This window comes from Eurytemora carolleeae, unplaced genomic scaffold (assembly GCF_000591075.1).
Source record: "Eurytemora carolleeae unplaced genomic scaffold, Eaff_2.0 scaffold2166, whole genome shotgun sequence".
Lineage (NCBI taxonomy): Eukaryota > Metazoa > Arthropoda > Copepoda > Calanoida > Temoridae > Eurytemora > Eurytemora carolleeae.
Genome location: NW_019398054.1, coordinates 2545 through 26882, shown reverse-complemented (window position 1 = coordinate 26882; position 24338 = coordinate 2545). Strand labels below are relative to the sequence as shown.

Here is a 24338-nt window from a genome sequence, read left to right as displayed (position 1 = left end):
TAATACTTGCAAACCGAATAAACATATACTGAATATAAATTTAACTACTACTCCGCGAGAAATCTTGCGTCTGCGCAGTCGGACTGTAAACAGTTCCTAAACTAGTTTTTTCACAATACATTCCGTACAGATCTTCAGGAGAAACTCAGAAATACGCAGGGGCGACAAACAGACTTTCTATACGCAGCATGGCTCATTTTGGAATAGATAAAATTAACAAGGGCACCGTTGTGAATCGGTCATTTTACTCTTAAAATGTGAGATAAATTGAAATTACATGGACACTGAGAGTCCTTTATAGAGTTCCTGAATTTATCTGGCAAAACACAATTAATGTGAACTTCCCAACACATTTCAAAACTGTATTCTGCAAAAGTTTGCAAGATTTTTTATCCAAAGAGAAAAAATAAAAGGGAAAAGCAAATCAAAAACGATCGTGTTTGGTTTGCTTTTTTCATTTTCTTTCAGGGGCGAAATTTGGCATAGTGGGTAGTGGCGGAAGAGAAAATATTTAGAATTAACAATGTTGTACCTCGAACCCATCAGGGACCCTGTGTCCTGAGATGGCTTGCTGTCCTACACATGCAATCATCTGGGAGATGTTGATAAAGGACCCCTTGGACCCGCACAGAGCCATCACCAGGGGAGCATTTGACTTGTGCAGAGCTGTCAAAGATGCTTTTCCGGCTTTATCTCTGCAAATAATAAATATTGTTAACATTTTAAGAAATTCTTTGAATTCAATCAATCTAATTTTAAATATTTTATTCGGCTGAAAATAATTTTTCTGAAAAAAATGTTCACCAAAAAAATTACAAGGATTTAATTATTATTTCATTCTTTTTCCTTTATTTTTTATAGTTAGTCTAAAAATAAATTAAAAATAGAAGAAAATAATTTAAGAATTCTTCGTTTGTTGAAAAACAGTAACTCTTAGAGAAATGTTCATGACATGGATCCTAAGCACTGTAATAAATATAAAAACCTAATTGTGGAAAGCTCATGAAGTATGTTTGCTTCTAATGTTTCTTCCTCAGAACATCCTGCAGAACAGGGCAGTGTACCCGACTCCAGTTGGGCAATATACCTGACACAAGTATCATCATCAACACTGTTATCATTAGTAAAATTATCATCATCAACACTGTTATCATTGGTAAAATTATCATCATCATCAACACTGTTATCGTTAGTAAAATTATCATCATCATCAACACTGTTATCATTAGTAAAATTATCATCATCAACACTGTTATCATTAGTAAAATTATCATCATCAACACTGTTATCATTACTAAAATTATCATCATCATCAACACTGTTATCATTGGTAAAATTATCATCATCAACACTGTTATCATTGGTAAAATTATCATCATCATCAACACTGTTATCATTTGTAAAATTATCATCATCAACACTGTTATCATTAGTAAAATTATCATCATCATCACTGTTATCATTAAAATTATTAAGCTTATAAGTGTCATCTTTAAAAGTATTATGATTATCGGTATCGTCATCATTCTCAATATTAGCAAAATAAATATGATAATCGTCAATCCCATTATAGATAAAAGGTTTATCATCAGTCTTCTTGTTAATTTAAGTACAGGCCCAGGGATACCCAATGAAGATGAGACTTCAAAGAATTATATTCATGATTCCCTGCAACTGAAAACTTGTTTCTTTCTTTGCTAAAACATGTAATAAGCTATTAAAAGACTATAATCAAGGCAAAAAACTTAATTTAACCTAGGAATCTACATATTCTAATACTTTTAGACCATCTTTACTATCTCATTTTTTGTGGGTAATCCTGTACTATCAATCTTATTATAAGTAAAATTAATGTCATCATTATTCATGTTATCAAAACAAATCAAATCAAATCTCAAACCCAAAGTGAATCTCTGGTTAAAGAAGAGATTCTAAATAGAGACGAGCACAGAATTTGTGCCTCTAAATAGAGCAGGCAGGGAGAATGGATTCCTCTGTCTTGCAAGAAGATCCCAGGAAACCAAATCTGTGGATCTGATTGAAACTGTGGTAGCAGTATATCTACATTGCTAATTTAGTTCATTGTTTTAGTTTTATACAAATAACTTTGTAATGTAACCTATTTACTATTATGCTTTTAATAGAAATGTTCAACTACTTTGCTTTTTATTGGTGTAAGACTGAATTCTACTAGAGTACTTTGGCGTGCATCATTTCTTCTAAAACAATGGCCTTGAAGCTTTAAAGCTTATAACAACCGTTTACGCTTTCTACATTAAATTTAATTCTTTATTTTCTGTATCTTATTATTGGCAGTTTTGTTTTGTTTGCCAAGATGTACTCCGTAAATTCAAAGATGGCAATGCCCGTTTCACGTTGGTACATTGAAACCTTGATCAATAATGTGAAAAATATTTTTAATTTTCTAGGGTTAAAAGTGTTTAATTCAGATAATTCTTACATGTTTCCTGAAGTAAAATTGAAAATAAAAAGTTTTTAAAGTTATAAACATGAATATCTAATTTTACTTGAATTTAATCAGAAAAAGCTATTGTTGATAATTGGACATTGCCATCGTGAAGGGCTACTTGAAATTATGCGTACGCCATACTTGAAAAGCTTACCCATCACATTTATCATATCCCGATGAAACCAGTCCCTGTTTCAGTTTGAGAAGAGATGGCGAAGGGGTAACATCTCCGATTCCAATAGAAAACCCTCTAGTTGGCACAATAATAAAAATAAAAATAAATAGATTTTATAATTTCAATATCTTAAAAACTTACATTTTTCACACATAAGAAAGAAGTTTTATTGAGCTAAGAAAAGAAATCTTTAAAACTTTTATAATGTAAATTTTAAACCTTCAGAGAGAGGTAGGATTTAATGAATAGCAAGAAGAGGTTGAACTACGTAACGTACCCGAGACTGCATTCAACAAGTAATTAAACAACCGTATTTAGTTAAACGACTTCTTGCTATTCATTAAATCTGACCTATGGCTTATTTTGATATCCAAAATACAATGAAAATGTTATAATGTTCTATTTAGTATGTTCCAATTAAAAAATAACTTAGATCGATTAATTATTGTTTAAATTCCTATTCATAAGGAACCAGCTTGCCACCCTGGATAACCGCCACATAGCAACACATGCCATATCCTCACTGTAATCTCTAAAACATGGATCAATCAAGTAATCAATCAATCAATCAATCAAAGCAGTCAAGCCAATCAAATCAATCAATCAAATCCATTAATTAATCATTCAATCGAATACTAACCAACCAACCAAATAACCAACAAATCTGCAGAAAACTACACACCCAATAAAAACCAACCAACCAAACTCAATCCCACAAGTAAGCTTACCAAAAACTAACCACCAAACCGGAACAACCAACCCCATTAAAAAAGCACTCATTAATTAAACAAGCCAACCAACTAACCAACATAACAAACAATTAACCAACTAACCAACCAACCAACTAACCAACCAACCATCCAACCAACCAGTGTTTCGGATCCATATCATTTTGATTCGGATCCGGATCCGGATCCGCGGATCCGCATCCGTGATGATGGTCAGAAACCCAACCCTCACACCGATATTCCTCAGGTTTTCAAGTTAGAATAAGGACTTAAAATTTATTTAATTACTATTTTTTAGTACAAGTTTATAAAGAAACAAAATGTACGAGATAATATCAATAAGTTTCGCTAAAATTTTCTTATAAAGTCTCAGCTCTAATTTTTTTTCAATTTCACTATATTTACATACATTTTTGACCAGGTTTACGTCAAGCAGATTGCTGTTGTGATGTAAGGAGTGTTCTCCTGAAGGTGGATTAGCTTCGTTGTCACAACATAGGAATATCTAGAATATTGATCAGAGAAAGAGGACACTTGGAGGCTCGATTACCCAAAAATGTTTTTTTTTAGACGATGCAAAAACCAAACAGAATCCTTAAACCTGACCCAGAACGCATTTTAAAACGATTTTATGAACTTAAATGGTAGTTTAATGGGGTTCAACTACACATTTACAAAGTTGTAAAGAAGGGTTTGAAAATGACAAAAACTTGTTTAAACGTCTCTGACATAGGACCAAAGGGATGACATTGATTATGTATCTCTTATGTAAATCAAAGCCAGAAAAATCCTCATAAGTCCTTAATACTTGTCTCTCTTCTCTTTTGATCGCTCTTAAAGGGTCTAAAACAGACTACGAAGCTGATATACTTCGGGAGAACGCTTCTTACAATTACAGATATGATTGAAATCAACTGATTTTAAAAATAATCCGGTCTGAATAGTGAATTAAAAAAAATTTGAGGGCTGAGACTTCTACAAGTACCCCCCAAATTTTTTTCGAAACTTATTGATCACACCTCGAACATGCACTTTATGAAATTTGTTTTTCAAATTGTTAGTTTTGTAGTTAAAAAAGAGCTATATTCTATTATTTAAATTAGCAGGTGTCTCTTGAAGGAGCCGCCCTCTGATTTCTGTGGAATAAGACGACGACATTTTCGTGGATGTTGTTACAAAGCAAATCATTTTGCTAGCAACTTATATAATTCCTTATAAAGTTAAATGGGTCTGTACTAGTAACTCATTGAATCACTTATTAAGTTAAATGGGTCTGTTTACACTGCACAATTGCTGTGTCTCATGTTCATTGTGAATATTCAAAGAAATAAATTCAGTCTGAAAGTCGTTTTTCTAATCCAAGGTTATTTGGTTCTCACGGTAAGATTGAGACTTAGGACACGACGAAAAGAAGAAATAACTGCGATTGACTGTGATGCATTCCTGATGATAACGTAGGAGTCGTTGATGCAGAACTCCTCCCCGCTCGTGTAGGACTTGCCCTACCCGAATCATCTTCTCAAAGTTTTGGAGATTATTAAGTACTAGCTAGGGAACCCAGCGTGGCCCAGTTAGTCCCACCGTTTACCCGCACATTGTCGTAAATTACGATTTTATCTGTTTTTCCCTATAAAAGTAAACCAACCCACGCAACTAAAAAACATTCCCGTGGGCCTCCCGAGTTCCCCAATCAAAATTTGAGGCAAATCGGTTTAGGGGTTCCTGAGTTATGATCGGACAAACAAACAAATTGAAGGGTAAGGAATGTTATATATATATATATAATAAATGATTTTGAGGGAATGATAATTAACTTATTGTGGAAAAGGTTTAACATCAAAGAGTGTTTAAAATCTTGGAAATCATTTCCCATTATTTTCTCGGAGCCCTTAATTTAAAAATTATTTCTGGGAAGAGAAGTGGCTGAACCGTGCAACCGTAGTTAAATCACTACTCTTGTTGTACCCCGGTAAAGAGAAGTGATTGAACTCTATCTTCGCGGTTCAACCATGTCTCGTTATTCATTAAATCTGCTCATTGATAACATAAAACAGAGATTCATCTAGAGATTTTGTGGCAAGTGTAAAACTTTTATGATACTATTTATTTCATTTTTTTGTGGCAAAATATTGTTAAAAGGCATATTGTGTACAATGTTCATTCTGATAATTCCTAGGTCAACCCCCCTGATATAAACCCCTTTAAAACTTAGAAATACAGCTGGGATCTCTTGTACTGGAAACTTTTGTAGTGCGGCTATCGAAATTAACGCTTGATCTCGATATTTTGTTAATCTGCAGATTAATTTATTCTTTATTTGATATCCCGCACGGTAATCCTACCCTGTCAGGGATTGAAGTGAACTTTGGTCAGGGGAGGAATAACTAAAATCAAGATATGGAAAAATATAATCTTTTTATAAATCCTTAAATGAGTATTATATGAGGTTTATGAGTATCCAATCATAAGTGTTGAGCTCAATTCAACCATATGCAAATTATAATAAAAGAATATTTTCAATTTAACATTTAATAAATTTGAGTAGATGTTCCTTCGTGACTAGGTTGGCTTGAATCCCACAAGTTTTGTTTGGTGCCAGCATTAGACTAAATATCTGCTTCCCTGTCCATAAAGCTACAGGCCTACAATAAGGTTTGTTTGGTGCCAGCATTAGACTAAATATCTGCTTCCCTGTCCAGAAAGCTACAGGCCTACAATAAGGTTTGTTTGGTGCCAGCATTAGACTAAATATCTGCTTCCCTGTCCATAAAGTTAAAGGCCTACAATAAGGTTTGTTTGGTGCCAGCATTAGACTAAATATCTGCTTCCATGTCCATAATGCTACAGGCCTACAATAAGGTTTGTTAGATTCTCTGGCCATTTGATTCTGGAAATCTCAAGGGAGTATATCTTATAAAGGAGTTACGCGCATGCAGCGTTGAATGACAAGACAAAGAGAGCATGCGCGTAACTCCTTTGGGATATCTGCCTCAGGGTTATTGTGAACGAAAAACCCCTAAAGCTTGAAAAGACGAAATCTAGTGTTTTATCTGAATTGTTGTTAATCTATGGTTAAATTAATGTCTTTATTAGAAACATTTTTCTCATTAGTCCACAATCCGATTCACAACGGTACACTTAAAAGCTATATCTGAGTAACAATGAAAAAGACACATTTTTTTCTATTGCAAATGTTGGAATCTGATAATATTCATTGTTGTCTCTGCAGCATAAATCCGCAAGTCACACAAGAATCCCCAATCAATTTTCAGCAAGAAAAATAATGATATCTCCTTCATCCTTGATCAGTCAAAAGTTTAAAGGGTATCGATGAGAATCGGATATGTCACTAAATTAAAATGACTAAATCCTTCCATTAATAAGTTCTTACTTCAGTATAGCTGGGGGAGGGAGATCAATCTCCAGGTTTGAATCCTCTCCAGCCAAGATCTGACTAATTATCTGACAAACCTGAATCAGTTATCATTAATTAAAGGGACTATCAGACAAATATTAGTTAAAGGGATTATTAGACAAATATTAGTTAAAGGGATTATTAGACAAATATTAATCAGTAATCATTAGTAAAAGGGATTATCAGACAAATATCAATCAGTAATCATTAGTTAAAGGGATTATCAGACAAATATTAATCATTAGATGAAGGGATTATCTGACAAACCTTAATCAATTATCATTAGTAAAAGGGATTATCAGACAAATATTAATCAGTAATCATTAGTTAATATTAATCAGTAATCATTAGTTAAAGGGATTATCAGACAAATATGAATCAGTAACTATTACTTAAAGGGATTATCAGACAAATATTAATCAGTAATCATTAGTTAAAGGGATTATCAGACAAATATGAATCAGTAACTATTACTTAAAGGGATTATCAGACAAATATTAATCAGTTGTCATTAATTGTAGAATAATAAACCATTTGCTGTAAAGAGGATTTTTTTCTAAATAAATCAAGTTTCAAAGGGACTGTTCAAAGAAAAAAGCCAAAACAATCGTGATTTACTATAGTGAATCTCCATGAAAGATGACAATGCCCGATTCACAACGGTACCCTTGAAACCTTCAAAAATGTGGTAGATATTGTCAGTTTCTAGGTTTAAAATATATTAAAATATAGGTTTCCCTGCAGTAAACTGCACAAGTCACTTTGGTGTCATAATTTGGTTACCTTCTCCCTGTCCATAATTTGGTTACCTTCCCCTTGCCTTCCCCCTGTCATGATTTGGCGTCATAATTTGGTTACCTTCCCCCTGTCCATAATTTGGTTACCTTCCCCCTGTCATAATTTGGTTACCTTCCCCCTGTCATAATTTGGTTACCTTCCCCCTGTCCATAATTTGTTTACCTTCCCCCTGTCCATAATCTGGTTACCTTCCCCCTGTCATAATTTGGTTACCTTCCCCCTGTCATAATTTGGTTACCTTCCCCCTGTCCATAATTTGGTTACCTTCCCCCTGTCCATAATTTGGTTACCTTCCTCTTGTCGTAATTTGGTTACCTTCCCCCTGTCAAAGAAAGCATCCTTCTGTGTGAGAAGATATCCACCAGTGATAAAATCTTGAGTAGCAGCAATCATTAATTCTCCATTCCTGATTCAACCACATCAATTTCAATAAAATTAACCTGAATGAGCACCCCCTCCTTCAAAAGGAATAGGGGAGAAAAAGTATTTGCAATGTTAAAATTAAAACTTATTTCTATAAAAATAACATTTTTTTTGTTTGAAAAAACATCTTATTTGAGAATTTGAATTTCTTTTTCAAAAATAATGATAGAAAAATGACGATATTTTCTTCATTATTAATCTTACAGGGTCTGTGAATTTTAAGCAATGTTGCAGTGTTGAGTAAAAAATTGTTTCAGGGTTAAATAAAAATTGCTTGTTTTTGTCCAGTAACAGTTTTTCAATATTAATTTAAAATTTTATGATTTGATTCCTTGGAGTGACAAGATTAGATTTGTTCCCCATTAAAATCAGGGCTTCTGCTCTAGCTTCTTCAGTCTAGGAAATGTCAATCAATCAATCAATCAATCAATAACATAATAAATTTATCAATCAATCAACCAAACAATAAATCAAGATCCATCAATCAAGATCCATCAATCAAGATCCATCAATCAAGATCCATCAATCAAGATCCATCAATCAAGATCCATTAATCAAGATCCATTAATCAAGATCCATTAATCAAGATCCATTAATCAAGATCCATCAATCAAGATCCATCAATCAACCAACCAACCAACCAACCAACCAACCAACCAACCAATCAATCAATAAATTACTTTTTCAAACAGTGGATCAATGCTTTAGAAAGAATGAATATTTTATGGTCAAATTAACAAATTAAGTCACCCATTTTCAAAGATTCAAACAATTCTGTCAGTCAGTTAATCGTTAGATCCACCAATCAATCAATCAATCAAAAACGCAATCAATATACCAATCAAAAACGCAATCAATATACCAATCAAAAACGCAATCAATCAATCAACTAACAAATCAATCACTACCTGTGGTAAATGAAGATTCATTTCATCTCCATCAAAATCTGCATTGTACGGTGTGCAAACACACTCATTGAACCTGGTAGGTATTAAATACGTTAATCCAGGTTCTATTGCAACTTAATTATTAGCCCCACCCCCTCCCCCCCCGTCTTTCAATTTCCTCGCATTTCAATATTCAGGGTTTCCCTTTCCCATCTTATGTCTGCCTTTCATTTAGTCTGTTGTCCCTATCATCTCGTCTTTTTCACATTTTATTTTTGATGTTTCCCTTTCATATCATGTTTATCCTCAACTTGTTTTGTTCCCCTTTCATTCTTGAAGTTTTCCTTTCGGTTTTTTTGTTTCTCTTTCCATTCCCCATAGCACTCTATTCCCAATTTTCCCATCCTACCCTTTCCATTTCCCCTTTTCCTTTTACATTTCTACTTTTTCTACTTTCCTAACTTTCTCTTTATATTTCTCCTTTCCCAATGAAATGTCTGTGAATTAGAATTCCAAGTAGAATCTAATTATATTTTTTGTCTGTAACATGTCGCTGTAATGTTACTAAAACTAGAATATGTTTTAATGCTGAAATCATTAAAAACTTAAGTTTTAATATAGGAAAGAATCATATTCAATAACTTACAGCATTGGTTAAAACTTAAAATCTATCGAATTGATGAAAGTTAAACCATCATGATTTATCAATGAATTACGAAATGCTAAAGTATCTGCTCGAAAACATTTACAATAAAACAGTAAAATTTTAAGTTTGTCTCTAGAAAGTGGGGTCAAAAGATACACTTGACCCCCCTTTTTCCAAAAGGAAGGGTCTTCGACCCCTTGACTCCCCCTGTATCCGCGCCTGCTCCTATCCCGTCTTTCCATTTTAGTTCCTCCTACCTAATCTTTCCCTTTCTCTTCTTCTTTTCCCCCTTTCTATCGCCCTTCTTTCCCATCTTTCCCTTTCGTCCTACTTTCCTAACTTTCCCTTTCAATTCCTCCTTTCCCATCTTTCCTTTTCAATTCCTCCTTTCCCATCTTTTCCTTTCAATTCCTCCTATGTTCTACCTGAAGGTTCTGCCCTGTAGAATCTTGGCACGATGACACATAATGGAAATCCTAAATAAAAACATTTTAAATCATATTTTTCAAAACAATATGTATGATGAGTAATATTACCATTAAAGATATAAATGACAAAACCGGAGTCATTTATTTGAGTGTGAAGACGTATTTTAATAGAGTGACATGTCCGATTCACACCAATGACATTTAGACCTCTATCTGAATAATAGTGAGGAAGATATCGTTGTTTTTCTATCTCAAAACGTATTGAATTATGAAGATGTCCATTATTGTTGGTTCAGTATAAATCCACATGATTTTTTTTTACAGAGAAATTATCAATTTACAGTTGAAAAATTATCATCCATGATCAGAGTTAGGTCTAAAGGGCACCATTGAGAATCCGACATGTCATACCATAGGTCACTTAAATATAACGTAATATAAAATCAACTGACCTATGAAGACTAGGTTGTCGGTTAAATAAAACAGGGTCCCCGTCCATCATATGTCGTTCCACAGTATCACCAATCTAGGAGAACAGGGGGTGCATATTTTCTTGAAAAAAAATCGTCCCCCCCCCCGAAAATAATTTTTTCCTCTAGAAGTTATAAAGGTTTTAGGGGAAAATAATAGAATTTTTGGGTGAAAAGTATCAAAAAGAATAAATAAATTCGCCTTTTGATGTCCAATTTTCATCCCCCCCCCCCAAAAAAAAACCATTCCCCTGATTCCGAAAAATATTCAGCCCTGTATTTTTTTTTCGGGTTTAATAACAAGATTTTTTNGGGGGGGGGGGGTGTCCAAGGTTAAAGCAAATAAATATGAATAAAAAAATAATGGAAAATACTTTTGCTTGATAAAATTACCTTTAAGTCTCCAGCAATCTTCTTCCGGTTTCCGTACATTAGAAACTTCTTGTTTCCAGTGTGCCCCTCCTGTACAGTACAACAGTACAAATAGCATTTTTTTTACAGACATGATTGCATCTATTATCAGCTAGTATAAAGAGCATACAGAACTTGTCTGAGAAGGCATAAGATGGATTGGTGGGACGAGTAGATTCCTGGGAAGCATTCGTGTTACCAGGCAGTCATAATAATTAAATAAATAAATACTTGGACAAAGAAAGTAATTGTAGAAGGTATTTATCAAGATGTGCTTTGACTTGAACTTTTTAGAAAAACTATTTCCTTCCGAGTGAGATTGGGTATGTTTTCCAATTTTCAAACATTTTTGGCTCCATGATGTGTATTGACACCATTAACTTGACAATGTTGGCTCCTAGATGTGTATTGGCTTCATTACCTTGAGATAGTTGGCTCCAGGATGTGCATTGACTCTATTATCTTGAGATAGCTGGCTCCTGGATGTGTATTGGCTCCATTAACTTGATACAATTGGCTCCTGAATGTGTATTTGTGCCTTTACCTTACCATAGTTGGCCCCAGGATGTGTATTGGCTCCAATACCAAGACATAGTTGGCTCCAGGATGTGTATTGACTCTATTGCCATGAAATATTCGGCTCCAGGATTTGTATTGACTCCATTAACTTGAAATAGTTGGCTCCAGGATGTGCAATGACTCCATTACATTGACATAGTTGGCTCCAAGATGTGTATTGACTCCATTACCTTGACATAGTTAGCTCTAGGATGTGTATTTGCTCCATTACCTTAACATAGTTGGCTCCAGGATGTGTATTGACTCCATTACCTTGACATAGTTAGCTCAAGGATGTGTAATTGCTCCATTACCTTTACATAGTTGGCTCCAGGATGTGTATTTGCTCCATTAATGACCAGCTGCTGCATTAGTTTTAGGTTGACTTTCGTAACCTACATTTATCATGATTCATGAAAATCAAAAAAAAAGATGTGAAAATAAATCGTTGTCACAATTTTAATTGCATTTTATTCAAGGGTGTATATTTTCCTAAAAATTGTTACCCCCCCCCCCCTCTAAAAGCAACATTAACATATAATCTTTAACCCATTTGGCTTGTCTTTCTGTCATTTTGTTAGTATTTATTGAAGGACAAATCGGCTCAACCGATTGGGTCCAATTTTTTCCCTAGACGACCCAAAAAAGGTTTTTTTCCTGGTCTAATTTTAAAAATATTGCTTCCAAGTAAATTATATCTTAGATATTTTTAGTAGACCACAAATAAAAATCCGCGAATTTTTTTTACTGTCATTGCTGCAAAATGTACAAAAGAAAAAGGCTTGCAGATAAGACCATGTAGCAACCAACACTATATAATGGTTTCAAGTAAGAGAGTCGGGAAGCGATCTGTGGAGCCTAATCTTTACTAATTTGCTGGATGAAGCATGTTTTCCTTTTCTGGGTAAGTAAGAATCTTTGCTACCAATTCAGGAACTCCAACCTAAAATAGATAAATTCCATCTCAGATATCTCAAAAGACACAAGTATTGAACGCAAAGCTGTAACATCTAATTGTTTTTTACAGATTTAACACTTAATCATTTCAATTAAAAAGTTTCAACTGTTCATATCAAGCTCATGTATTGAGGTTTAGCGCCATTTGAAACAAAAGTTGTGGTCTCGGGAGAAATATTCCTACCTGTTCAATCCTAAGGTTAGGATCAGGAGAGATGACCGTCCTACTGGAGAAGTCAACCCGTTTTCCGGACAGATTTCCTCGAAACCGTCCTTGCTTTCCCTTCAACCTCTGCACAAACCCTCTTAGCAAGTATTGCCTTGAGATGAAGTAAAGGGAAACAAAATCTGTTAAATCTAAAATCACTCTAAAGTTCACGTCTCTGTGATCTAGAATACTCGGAAACTTTGTCATCAAATTTTTATACAGTCTCCACTGTAAAGTGTCGCAACGCCTTGGCCGTAGGTTTGGCCACAACAACTCACTTCTACTTTTTTGTAGCTCTAGACATTCACATTTGAAAAATACAACGCGCTTATTTCTAGCTTAAGTTTGAAAGGAGAAGTTGGGAAAATACTCCTCGATTTTTGTGTAAGAGCATGAACATTGCAGAATCATCTTGGTAAGCAGTGGGCCGCACAGTTTATTAATTTTATAAAAGGGCGACCAGAAAGAAAAAGATTTTTTTTAATAGTTTAAAAACTTTTGATAGAACTTTACATCTCTTGCAAAACTACTTTCCTTGTGAATTTCTTGGGAGCTTTATCCGCTGGAATCCCGGATAGTTGGGAGTTGATGTGTAGAGCACATTGTAACTGCAGATAATCCCAGTCATCCTACAGACACATATCATTATTTTATTTTAGTTTTAATTGTTATTTTTATGATTTTAATTGTCATTTTTATAATCTAAATTGTTATTTTTATAATTTAAATTGTTATTTTTATAATCAGAGATGGAATTTAAAGAATTTGAGCCGCGGTTTAAATCCGCCAAAACCAGGTTTAAATTAAGCGCCGGCTTAAATCTTGAAACATTTGATACAATTTTAAGTGGAACCAACCATATTTAAACCGCGGCTTAAATTTAAACCGCCAATCAAATTCTTTAAATTCGGCCACTGGGTATCTTAAAAACAATGGGAACAAGGGGTTAAAGCCTCTTGATGTATTTACAACTTCTGATTTTATTCCTACTATTATAGATTATAGATTACACATTTCAAAAAATACATAGGCGCAGAATTTCTTCAGGGTGTAATTACGGTTAAGTAAATCAAACCTCATGCACCCCTTACTAAAAGTTTTTAGGATTGCCCCATTAAAGGCAGGTTTACGACTAAACAGGGTGTAGACTGAAGCCTATAAAACATTTGAGGTGTTGAACGCGACTAATATTAGTTCCATCTGATGTCCCTGTTTCAAGAAATATATATAAAACTGTTTCAAAGTTATATACCCCCCCCCCCCCCCCCCCCCCAATAAAAATGACAAAAATCAATGAAAAATTACCCTGTGGTGTACTGCTTGTCTTGTCCATTAAGAGAAAAGGAAGATCTTGATCCTAAAAAATAAAATAAAAAATATTTTGGAGAAAAAAAATATAAAAAATATAATTCTGAATTTGTACTACCAATCACTATTTTAATATCTTTTTTTAGTTGGTTTGGGTTGTATGGTTGCTATTATTATTGTTATTTTCTAATTTTAAGGTAGGTTTACAGATTATATATAAAAATGTCATTTAAAAAATGGTAAATCTGCGATATTGTGTGTTATAATAAAATGTACCTGAATATTCTTGAAAAGAGCTAGAACTTCAAGAGGATTGAATATATGGATGAGCGCACTCCCCAGCATTGATTCAATCTCAGAGTTCTTTTCACGGAGCTCATCGTATTCAGCCAGCTTATCGTGAATTATCTGAACAATTAAAAATATTTTTACAATACAGGGAGTGTGAACAAAATTTTAGGATAAAATTTGTTTATATTGAGTGAAAGGCTCGATTCACAACAGTACCTAAAACAGTACCCAAAACAGTACCCAAAACAGTACCCAAAACAGTACCCAAAACAGTACCCAAAACAGTACCCAAAACAGTACCAAAAACAGTACCCAAAACAGTACCCAAAACAGTAAACAAACAGTACCAAAAACAGTACCCAAAACAGTACCCAAAACAGTACCCAAAACAGTACCCAAAACAGTACCCAAAACAGTACCCAAAACAGTATCCAAAACAGTACACAAAACAGTACCCAAAACAGTACCAAAACACTCTTTATATTAAAACCGATGAGGAAGCTATCGTTATTGTTCTTTTAAGGAAAAGTATTAATTTCCATATATAAACAAACCATAATTGATAATAATAAATGTCAAGCAAGAAAAACTAGCGATATCTACCATTGATCAGATAAAGGTTTAAAGGGTACTGATGTGAATCAGACATGCCACTCTATAAATGAAAGGTAACTTTTACATTTACATTCCCTTTATTCGCTTAATTGGGGGAAGTAAATTATTTTTAGGGGAAAATAAATTAATGTTTGGGTAAAAAGTATCAAAAAGATTGACAAAAACTGCCTTTTGATGCCTAATTTTCATTTTTTCCTCCAAATCATCAAAAACAGATTTTGAAAAATATACACCCCTAAAAACTTACGTTAGAGCTCTTCTTGACAGATCTGTATTTTTCATGTGAGATCTTGAGAAGTCCACACTTCTTTACAACACCGTTTAAATCTCCACAGGAGAAACATTGGTTCACCTTCTTCATCTTATCTAAATATCAATAATTTTCAAAAGACCATTAATATTATTATTATCATTATTATTATTATACAGAATATTGGCCATAATCTTCAAGATTTAACGCAAAATTGCACACAGAGAACACAAAAACCTTAACTTTCTTACTATTATTTTCTTACTGTTATTAAAACGATTCATTAATAAGATAAAATAAGGTAAGGATCTTAAAACCCCTAATCTTGGATCCCAGACCTCCATCGGGGCAAGCACCCATATGTAAAGAAGTAATCTCTGTTTGTCTGTTTGTTAGTTTGTTCAATCATAACTCAGTCTCGGAGTCATGAACACCTTGACCAATTTGAATCAAAAATTTGATTGGAGAAATCCGTATATCTTGCTTGGTTTGAAAACTAAAAATTTTAAGCTGAGTGGGTTGACTTTTTACAGAAATTTTAGTTTCCAGGCAAAGTTGAGTTTCCGAGATAGTTCAAAATAAAGCACATTTATTAACCATAGAATAAATTTGCAAAAATATACCTAGAAGCTTCTTTCTCAATGCCTTCTTCGTAAGATACGGCATGTTGGGGTTCTTGAGCCGTTCTCTAAAAATCAGCTGATCAGCCGGCTTCAAGAGAATGCGGGAACATGTTTTGCAGATACTTTGCAGAACCTGGTGCATTTTTTTTATTTATTTTAAAAGTCTAAAAATCAAACAAATTAAAAAGTTTGTTTTTAATCTTTGTGAAGAAACAATCTCAAGAACTGACGAGGGTCAATCCAGACCGAAATATATTTTCAATAAATATGGAACTAACATCTACTTTTTTACTCTACAGAGGTTTGGTCCATCACCATCACCGAGTTTTAGATTATAAGTTATTTCAGAGTTTTAAGGTAGATCTTTAAGCGGAGGAATTGGCTCAGTTGTGTTTCAATTTCAATAATTGGATTTAATTATGCTTGATTTCAAATAGGTAAACAATCACTTTACGTTAGTGTAAAAAGTAATATCATGATTTTTGGAAACAATAAAAATTCCTGAATAGTGGCTCTGAAGTAACCCACGTGGTAAACCGGAAGCTCTAAGTCCACATATCTTAAAAAAGTTTGTTTTAAAAAATGAATGATATTTAAGATAATATTTAGAACTTACCCAAAATGTCCAACACAGTCCTGTAGTCCTTTACCGCATGTTGTGCAATTAAACTCTTTCTGACTTGTCCCCATTCTAATTAAATCAAAATTGTTAAACCCTGACACACAGTTAACTTGTCCCCATTTTAGTTTTATCAAAATTGTTAAACCCTGACACACAGCTACAAACAAAGATGTAAAAATCACCCAAAGATACATTATACCAGCTAAAATAATCCTATAAAACAAACAAATAAGACTCTATGTCATACTACTATGCTTCAAACTCGAAATAACTTTACCAAATCAAGATAGAAACAAGGCCTTATAGCTTGAATCTACCAACAACTTTTACTTGTATATAGTACAAAAAACCTGTTGTCTAGAGCTCCAAACAGTACAGCAGTTCTCCCTGTATCCTGGTTGTACAGATTCTTAGCTACAACCTAAACATCAGTTTACCAATAAGCTAATCAATTAACTAATCAATTAGCTGATCAATCAATAAGCTAGATAATCAACTAATCAATGAGCTAATCAATCAATTAAGCAATCAATTAATCAACATACTAACCAATCAATTATCCAATAACCTAATTAATCAATTTATCAACAACATAGCCAATTAATTAATCAACAATCTAATCACTTAATTAAACAATAAACTAATCAGTCAATTACTCAACAACCTGTTCAATCCATTAAAAAAATACCTAATTTATCAACTAATTAACAATCTAATCAATCAATTAATAAATAACCTATTCAATCAATAAATCAACAAACTTATCAATCAAATATTTAACAGACTAATCAATGAATTAACCAACAACCTAATCAATCAATTAATAAACAACCTATTCAATCAATAAATCAACAAACTTATCAATCAAATATTTAACAAACTAATCAATGAATTAACCAACAACCTAATCAATCAATTAATAAACAACCTAATCAATCAAATATTTAACAAACTAATAAATGAACTAATCAACAACCTAATCAATCAAATATTTAACAACCTATTCAATCAATAAATCAACAATCTTATTAATCAAATATTTAACAAACTAATCAAAGAACTAATCAACAGCTTAATCAATCAAATATTTAACAACCTAATTAATCAATTATTCAACCACTTAATCAACTATCAATAAATAAACAAAACTCTATGTATAAACTTATTTTTTGAACAGTTTTTTCTTCAAAAATCACTAAATTAGACTCTTATCTTGTTAAATGCAGCACTTTGACACTTATTCTTGTATAGCTGGCAAGCGCTAAAGTTTAATTCTCTTTTGAAAATACATAAAACCCAATATATAAAGCCTAACCTGAATTTGTGCCGCTTTCTGGATTTCTCCCGCATTTTGCATTCCAAAGCAAACATGTGAAATCCTAAAAAATTTTACTTTTTACAAAATTCTTTCCCCATTTTTTGTTTAAAGGTGACCTTTAAGACAATTCTTCGCTTGTTCTGTGCTTGTGTGTGTCACTCGGAAAGCTTAATCACAAAGAAACCAGTTTTTACTGCATTTTGGGGGTACGTATTTATTAGGGGATATATTTTGGGGGTACGTATTTATTAGGGGATATATTTTTTTGCAAAAAATAATTCTCCCAGTTTAAAAAATCGTATTATTTCTAAAAAATTCTAGGGATTTAGTTATTGAATAGGTGATAAAGATTAAATTCGTCGCTTCAAAAAGAGGTGAAACTCCTTCCAATTGAATTCCAAATTTCATGGTAAGTCCTTTTGAAATTATATGATTATATATATATTGCCTAAGGGCCAGGAACAACCCCAGCACTTTAAATAAATAAATATAAATATATATCCCTTTATGGGCCTGTCCTTGCATTCTCAAGTGGCCTTCCATTTAAATAGGGGAATGTCAGACCCACAATAAAAATGTGTAAGATATTGAAGTTTTAATAGCTTAACAAGTATTTAATTCTGATAAGCCTTCCATTGTTTATACAGCAGAAATGCCCAAGCACTTATACAGAGAACCCACAATTGAAAATAATAAGTTTTTGAAAAGAAAAACGTGGATATTTAATTCAAACTTGACCAGACAAAGCTTTTAAGGGTACATTTATGAATCAGACATGCCACTCTTAGTTTTTCTTTAAAGGTTGGGGGAGGGTATTTTGATATTTCGTTTACAGTCTCTTTAATTTAGATAAAAAACTTACTTATGAGAAGTATCCGCCTCCCGATATTGTTCTTTCATTTTGTTTGAGTTATTTCATCTGAAATCTTCAAAAATATTGCATTAAATCATCATATTACAAATATTAAAAGGTATATGGTATAAATTACATAAATTTTTCAATGATTCAAAATTCAAAGTCATGAGTTGCAAATATTTAATTGTGGTTTTCAATGTTTAGATTTTAGCACGTCCTTAAAAATGCGTTTTAAAGTTTTTTTTATTTTGTAATTTTAATTCGTGTTCGAAATTTCTTGGGCAAATACTGTAAAGCAAATCTATATATGTAATGTATATTAATGTTGATCTATATAATAAAGCTCTTCGTTTCAGCTAGTCACCTATAATTCTTTTATCACAGTCATAATTGTGCAACTTAGGTCATTGTTGACTTTTCACTCAGTTTATGATATAGGGTTCTGGTCCAGAGAGATCTTTATAAATTCTTCATTCATTTTTTACTATTCCTGTTTTTTTATCAGAATCCTCTTCTTCTGGCATGAACAGCAGGAGTGGTATTGTCAGTACAGCTAGTGTTGAGAATATACAAAACATACAGAACAGTCCTAATTCATCTATAAAACAACCAGATACTGAGGCAAAGCTAAGCTTCCCAAACACCTGAAATGATATTCCTAAATTATTATTTTAAACTAAAAGCCCTACATCTCTTCAAAAGCCAGGAGGGACTAGAAACTAACCTCTATAATAGTAGGAGGATAACAACTAACCTCTATGGTAGAAAGGAGGCTCTAGAAAGTAACCTCTTCAATAGTAAGGAGGGACTAGAAATAAACCTCTTCGGTAGCAAGGAGGGACTAGAAACTAACCTTGTTGACAAAGTAAGGAAGGACTAGAAGCTAACCTTTTCAATAGTAAGGAGGGACTAGACACTGACCTCTATGAAGCAAGGAAGGACTAGCAACTAACCTCTACAGCTGCAAGGAGGGACTAGTAACTAACCTTGACCAAGCAAGGAAGGACTAGAAGCTAACCTTTTCAGTAGTAAGGAGGGACTAGACAATAACCTCTCAAGGATGAACTATAAACTAACCTCTACAGGTGCAAGGGGACTAGTAACTAACTTCTACAGCTGCAAGGAAGGACTAGAAACTAACTTCTACAGCTGCAAGGAGGGACTATAAACTAACCTCTATGAAGCAAGGAAGGACTAGAAACTAACCTATATTGTAGCAAAGAGGGGTGGATTCTACTGTATATAGCAAGGAGGGACTAGAAAATAACCCCTAGGAAGCAACGAAGGACTAGAAACTAAAATCTTCAGTAGTGAGGGGGGCTTAGACACTAACGAATAAGAAGCAAGGAAGGACTAGAAACTAACCTCTACAGTCTACAGCTGCAAGGAGGGACTAAAAACTAACCTCTACAGGTGCAAGGAGTGACTAGAAACTAACCTCTACAGCTGCAAACAGGGACTAGAAACTAACCTCAATGAAGCAAAGAAAGACTAGAAACAAACCTCTACAGCTGCAAGGAAGGACTATAAACTAACCTCTATGAAGCAAGGAAGGACTAAAAACTAACCTCAACAGTAGCAAGAAGTGAATAATGTGTAGATTGAATGGACTCCTCTGCTCCTTGAGAAAGGCTCATCATGGCAGTGAATGCAGCTGTTGTCAAAGTTCCAGCACAGAAGTTCCCGATACAAAGACTAAAATTATCATGTATTCTTATGTCCATTTAATGCAATGAAAGCATCATCTTTCAAATTCAAATTAAAGATGGAATATTATATTTGTGTTTGCTCATTTCAAATAAAAATATTTGTAAAGTCAAACCTGAAAATTGCCGTGTGGAAGTAAAAGCTATGAATTGAAACTATATCTAGATCCTCCAGCTTAATCCCTTCCATTCCCCACATGTAGATTATTAAGGTCTGCAGTAGGATGGGCAGAACTCTGAGGCTGCAGAAGAACAATAAAACCCGTCTAGGTTTCCATAGCTTTCTTGATAGGAGATACCCACCAAAACCAGACCCTGAAAGATTAGATATTAGAANCATAACCATATATGGCAATATATCATCACCTTTGAAAGAAATTCATGACAAAGTGGGGAAAATTAATCTAGAGGAATGTTTTTTCTTATTATGTATAGTTGTCCTGTCTTAAGTTCAAGGGGGATTTTTAAAATAAAAAAACTGGAAAATGTTATCATACTGAAGTTGCATTTTTCATAATTCCTTAATAATTAGGAACCGAATTTAAACTGCCTAAATTTGAACCACTCATTCAATTCCTTCTTTAGTCATTAACTTTAAATCAGTGTTTCGAATTTGAACCGGCAATAGGTTGTTCAGCTTAAATTCATTAAATGTGGTCCCAGAAATTGAAATACATTTATTGCTTTTTTTATTGATTAATGTAAAAAAACAAAAGGTAGAAGGAAAGGAAAATCATGTGATAGGACATGCCAATATAATAATTACCAATGATAGAAGCCACAGACCTGACTAAACCATTCCACACAGCCAATCTTGTCAGGGGTATGTTCTTATCCACTCAACATATAAATCATTGGACATGGGAATTTTTAACTGTTTAGAAAGGTCCCCATTTGTATTTGAAATACAAAGACAACTCCTCTTGTTTTAAAGAAGAGTAAGCTATTTATTATTGCTAATATTAAGCTATTTATTATTGCAAATATTAAGCTATTTATTATTACTAAGATTAAGCTATTTATTATTGCTAAGATTAAACTATTTATTATTGCTAATATTAAGCTATTTATTATTACTAAGATTAAGCTATTTTTTTAATACTAAGATTAAGCTATTTATTATTGCTAAGATTACCCAATTTATTATTGCAAATATTAAGCTATTTATTATTGCTAANTGGGACAAAGAACAATTTATTTATTATTGCTGGGGCTTTATAATCATTCTATTAGTTCATCTCTCATTCTTGGTCTTTTAGACAAACATTTTAAATTTCCTTCAGTTTAAATTCACACATTTGTTTTAATTATTTTTTGAGTAAAAGATTAACCTAGATAAATTGGGAACACTGATTCTCCTCTTTCACATAGTTTATAAAACAGAAGGAATCCAACCATCCATCCAGTACCATTCAACCTAGCATAAAGAAAAGAGTAATCAAATTTTAACCCCATTCACGCGGGGGGATTTTACTGCATTCAGATATACGAATCTCTCAGAAAACTATGAAGAGGAGTAAAGTTAGAGAAAAAAAAATTATGATGTTTTTCGACATAGGATCTAGCTACACGGATATGCACTGTCAGTGCCTCTCAAGCCACTTCTGGTAGCACTGGTGAAGTCGTCTTTGGTGAGGGTGGAAGTGACCCTATCCCGCCTGGTCTTAAATGTCTTATATGCTTAGGAACTCCCCTGCCAGCTTTTTTTCCGCTTGAGGATCAGGAAGAAGCGGCAGGGGCCAGATCCGAACTATAAGGGNGTAGTCGTCCATCACCTCAATCTTCACCTTGGTAGCCAGGAAGTCTATGTGGGCACTTTGTGGGCGAGGACGTGAAGAAGCACAAGACCAGGTAGGATGGGGTTGCCTCCACCCTTACCAAAGACGACCTCATCGGGTGCTACCTAAAGTGGTTGGAGAGGCACCGAAAATGCATCCATGTAGCTGGATCTAAAAATAAAAAAAAGTTTCTTTTCTCTAACTTTATTCCTTTATTGTTTTCTGAGAGATTCGCATTCTTTAATAGTACATCTCGTAAAAGCGGCTTAAACTAGAACACTTCTTTACTTTTCAACCACAATTTTTTTTTGGATACTTAGGGTATAGCAGGGTGGAGGACGGTCAAACGGCTGGTCAGGATTACAAAAAAAAATAAAAATAGTCCATAATTTCAATATATGAAAAGTTTCAATCTTCTTAGTAAATTTTACAGAGCCATCCCTTCTTTTTAGAATTCTTTGTTTGTTCCTTTCGAGTGTAGGAATGTGAAAAAAAGGTCAAGCTGTGATAAAAACTAACAAACTATATAGAATAAGTTTAACAAACTAACCTGAAAATCTGACGAAGGTTCTCTTTAATCATAATTATGGTTGATTTCTCCTGAACTGTTGTTTGATTTGCTGGTTTGGATTGAATAAGACTGAGGGAAACTACAAGTAGAACTACAACCAGGTACAGCAGGGAGAACAGGGACCACCTTCAAGTTTAAATCATAATATTATCAGCAATCACAATAACATCTTCTTCTATATAATAAAACAAGACATTCCTATTTATAGCCGGCCAAACGGATGGACCGAAAGCGCTGAAATATTTTGAGGGAACCCATGGGAACCCTATATGGGCTAAAAAAATTCTCAAATTTGTATTTTTCAAAAGTTGAATTTTTTTTTTAAAAATCTTTTTTATAATTCAACGGGCAACGCCGGGCTCTTCAGCAAGTGACTAATAATATAATATATATGTAGAAGAGCGTTTTTAAACACAAAATAGTAAATATTTTACATGATTTGATGTCCAAAAACTTCTCCCACCCAGAGAAGGATCCCTCCGACTGATACAGCTCCTAGCTTGTATGCAATAACCTAAAATATTCCCATAAACTCCCTCCATTATGAAACCAAATACAAAAAAAAACTGAAAACTATAAAAAGCAGGAGATCAAAAAGATTTTAACATGAGGCCTATCAGGAATTTTAATTTTTAATACTGTTTGACCAAATTTTTCTCTTTCAAAATTCAAATACAGCCTTGATAAATTTTAAACGGTCAAAGGGAATTGCAGGAGAGAACAAAATTGCAAGAGAGAGATAAAATTTTGAAAAGCTTTGAAAATAAATTTAAATCTTTCAGTATAATCTTTTGTGTGGAAAACTGAATAAAAAAATATTCCTGAAGTATATTTTGAAAATAAAAATAACACCTGAACTGTATTCCCTGCTCCTAGCTCATCATTTTTAAGAATACGAATTGCTACACTGTCAACAGAAATATCCTGGAAAAAATAATAAATAAATAATGGGCAGAGCATGAGGTTGTATACCTGTGTAGCAGAGTGGCTAGGTTGAGGATGTATGTTTTCTGTGTAGCAGCTGCAGAGGCAAGGTTGAGGATGTATACCTGTGTAGCAGAGACAAGGTACAGTATGTATACCTGTGTAGCAGAGGCTAGGTTGAGGATGTATACCTGTGTAGCAGAGGCTAGGTTGAGGATGTATATGTGTAGCAGAAGCTGGTTGAGGATGTATACCTGTGAAACAGAGACAAGGTACAGTATGTATACATGTGTAGCAGAGACAAGGTACAGTATGTATACCTGAGTAGCAGAGGCTAGGTTGAGGATGTATACTTGTGTAGCAGAGGCTAGGTTGAGGATGTATACCTGTGTAGCAGAGGCAAGGTTGATGATGTATACCTGTGTAGCAGAGGCAAGGTTAAGGATGTATACCTGTGTAGCAGAGGCTAGGTTGAGGATAAATAGAACAAGGGAAAGGTAGATTAAAGAAAGATCTCCCTGTAGAGCTGATATTCCACATACAGCGCTCATAGACAACATGCTTACAACTAAACCGAACAAATACATCTTAATGAGTACTTTTTAAAAAAACAGGATGACCCAAGGTTAAAATTTAGGTATTTTTCAGTCACTTTTTTGTTTCAAGTTGGTACAAAAAAATTAGAATGACCCATGGTCAAAAGGTAGAAATTTCGGTGTGGTTGCGAATAGCAGCAGCATTTTTTCAAAGGGTTTTATTTGCTGAATTGGGAAAAATAAATGGTTTATGGGGGAAAATAAACAAATTTTTGGGTACAAATTGAGAAAATTGGGATAAAAATCTTGCCTTTTCATGTTAAAGATACATTTTTTCCCAAATCTCTTAAAATAATTTCTTAATTC

At 33.6% G+C, this 24338-nt stretch overlaps 2 protein-coding genes across 3 annotated transcripts; both read right to left on the bottom strand.

The window, feature by feature from the left end:
* Window positions 1-517: 517 nt before the first annotated feature.
* LOC111716713 (DNA-directed RNA polymerase III subunit RPC1) lies at window positions 518-18568 on the bottom strand. Its single transcript, XM_023492186.1, has 28 exons — window positions 18464-18568; window positions 17599-17662; window positions 16634-16704; window positions 16278-16352; window positions 16163-16220; window positions 15662-15794; window positions 15036-15154; window positions 14159-14290; window positions 13880-13931; window positions 13755-13783; window positions 13109-13203; window positions 12551-12671; window positions 12305-12352; window positions 11724-11804; window positions 10834-10902; window positions 10423-10496; window positions 9968-10018; window positions 8918-8990; window positions 8341-8405; window positions 7902-7992; window positions 6765-6844; window positions 5925-6015; window positions 4741-4875; window positions 3801-3838; window positions 3103-3177; window positions 2625-2720; window positions 986-1087; window positions 518-695 (listed from the first exon to the last, which is right to left on the bottom strand). Exons 1-28 carry the CDS (start codon window positions 18499-18501, stop codon window positions 518-520), a joined length of 2334 nt encoding a protein of 777 aa, XP_023347954.1. The 5' UTR covers window positions 18502-18568.
* Window positions 18569-18814: 246 nt separating this feature from the next.
* Window positions 18815-23996, bottom strand: LOC111716714 (major facilitator superfamily domain-containing protein 3; the record flags this gene model as incomplete). 2 transcript variants are annotated; one of them, XM_023492187.1, is given in 9 exon segments in its annotated part: window positions 18815-19101; window positions 20026-20152; window positions 20280-20478; window positions 20930-21001; window positions 21495-21580; window positions 22492-22638; window positions 22947-23026; window positions 23365-23436; window positions 23889-23996. In XM_023492187.1, coding segments are annotated over 9 exon segments (1065 nt in total), but the record flags the coding sequence as incomplete, so codon positions are not given.
* Window positions 23997-24338: the final 342 nt, after the last annotated feature.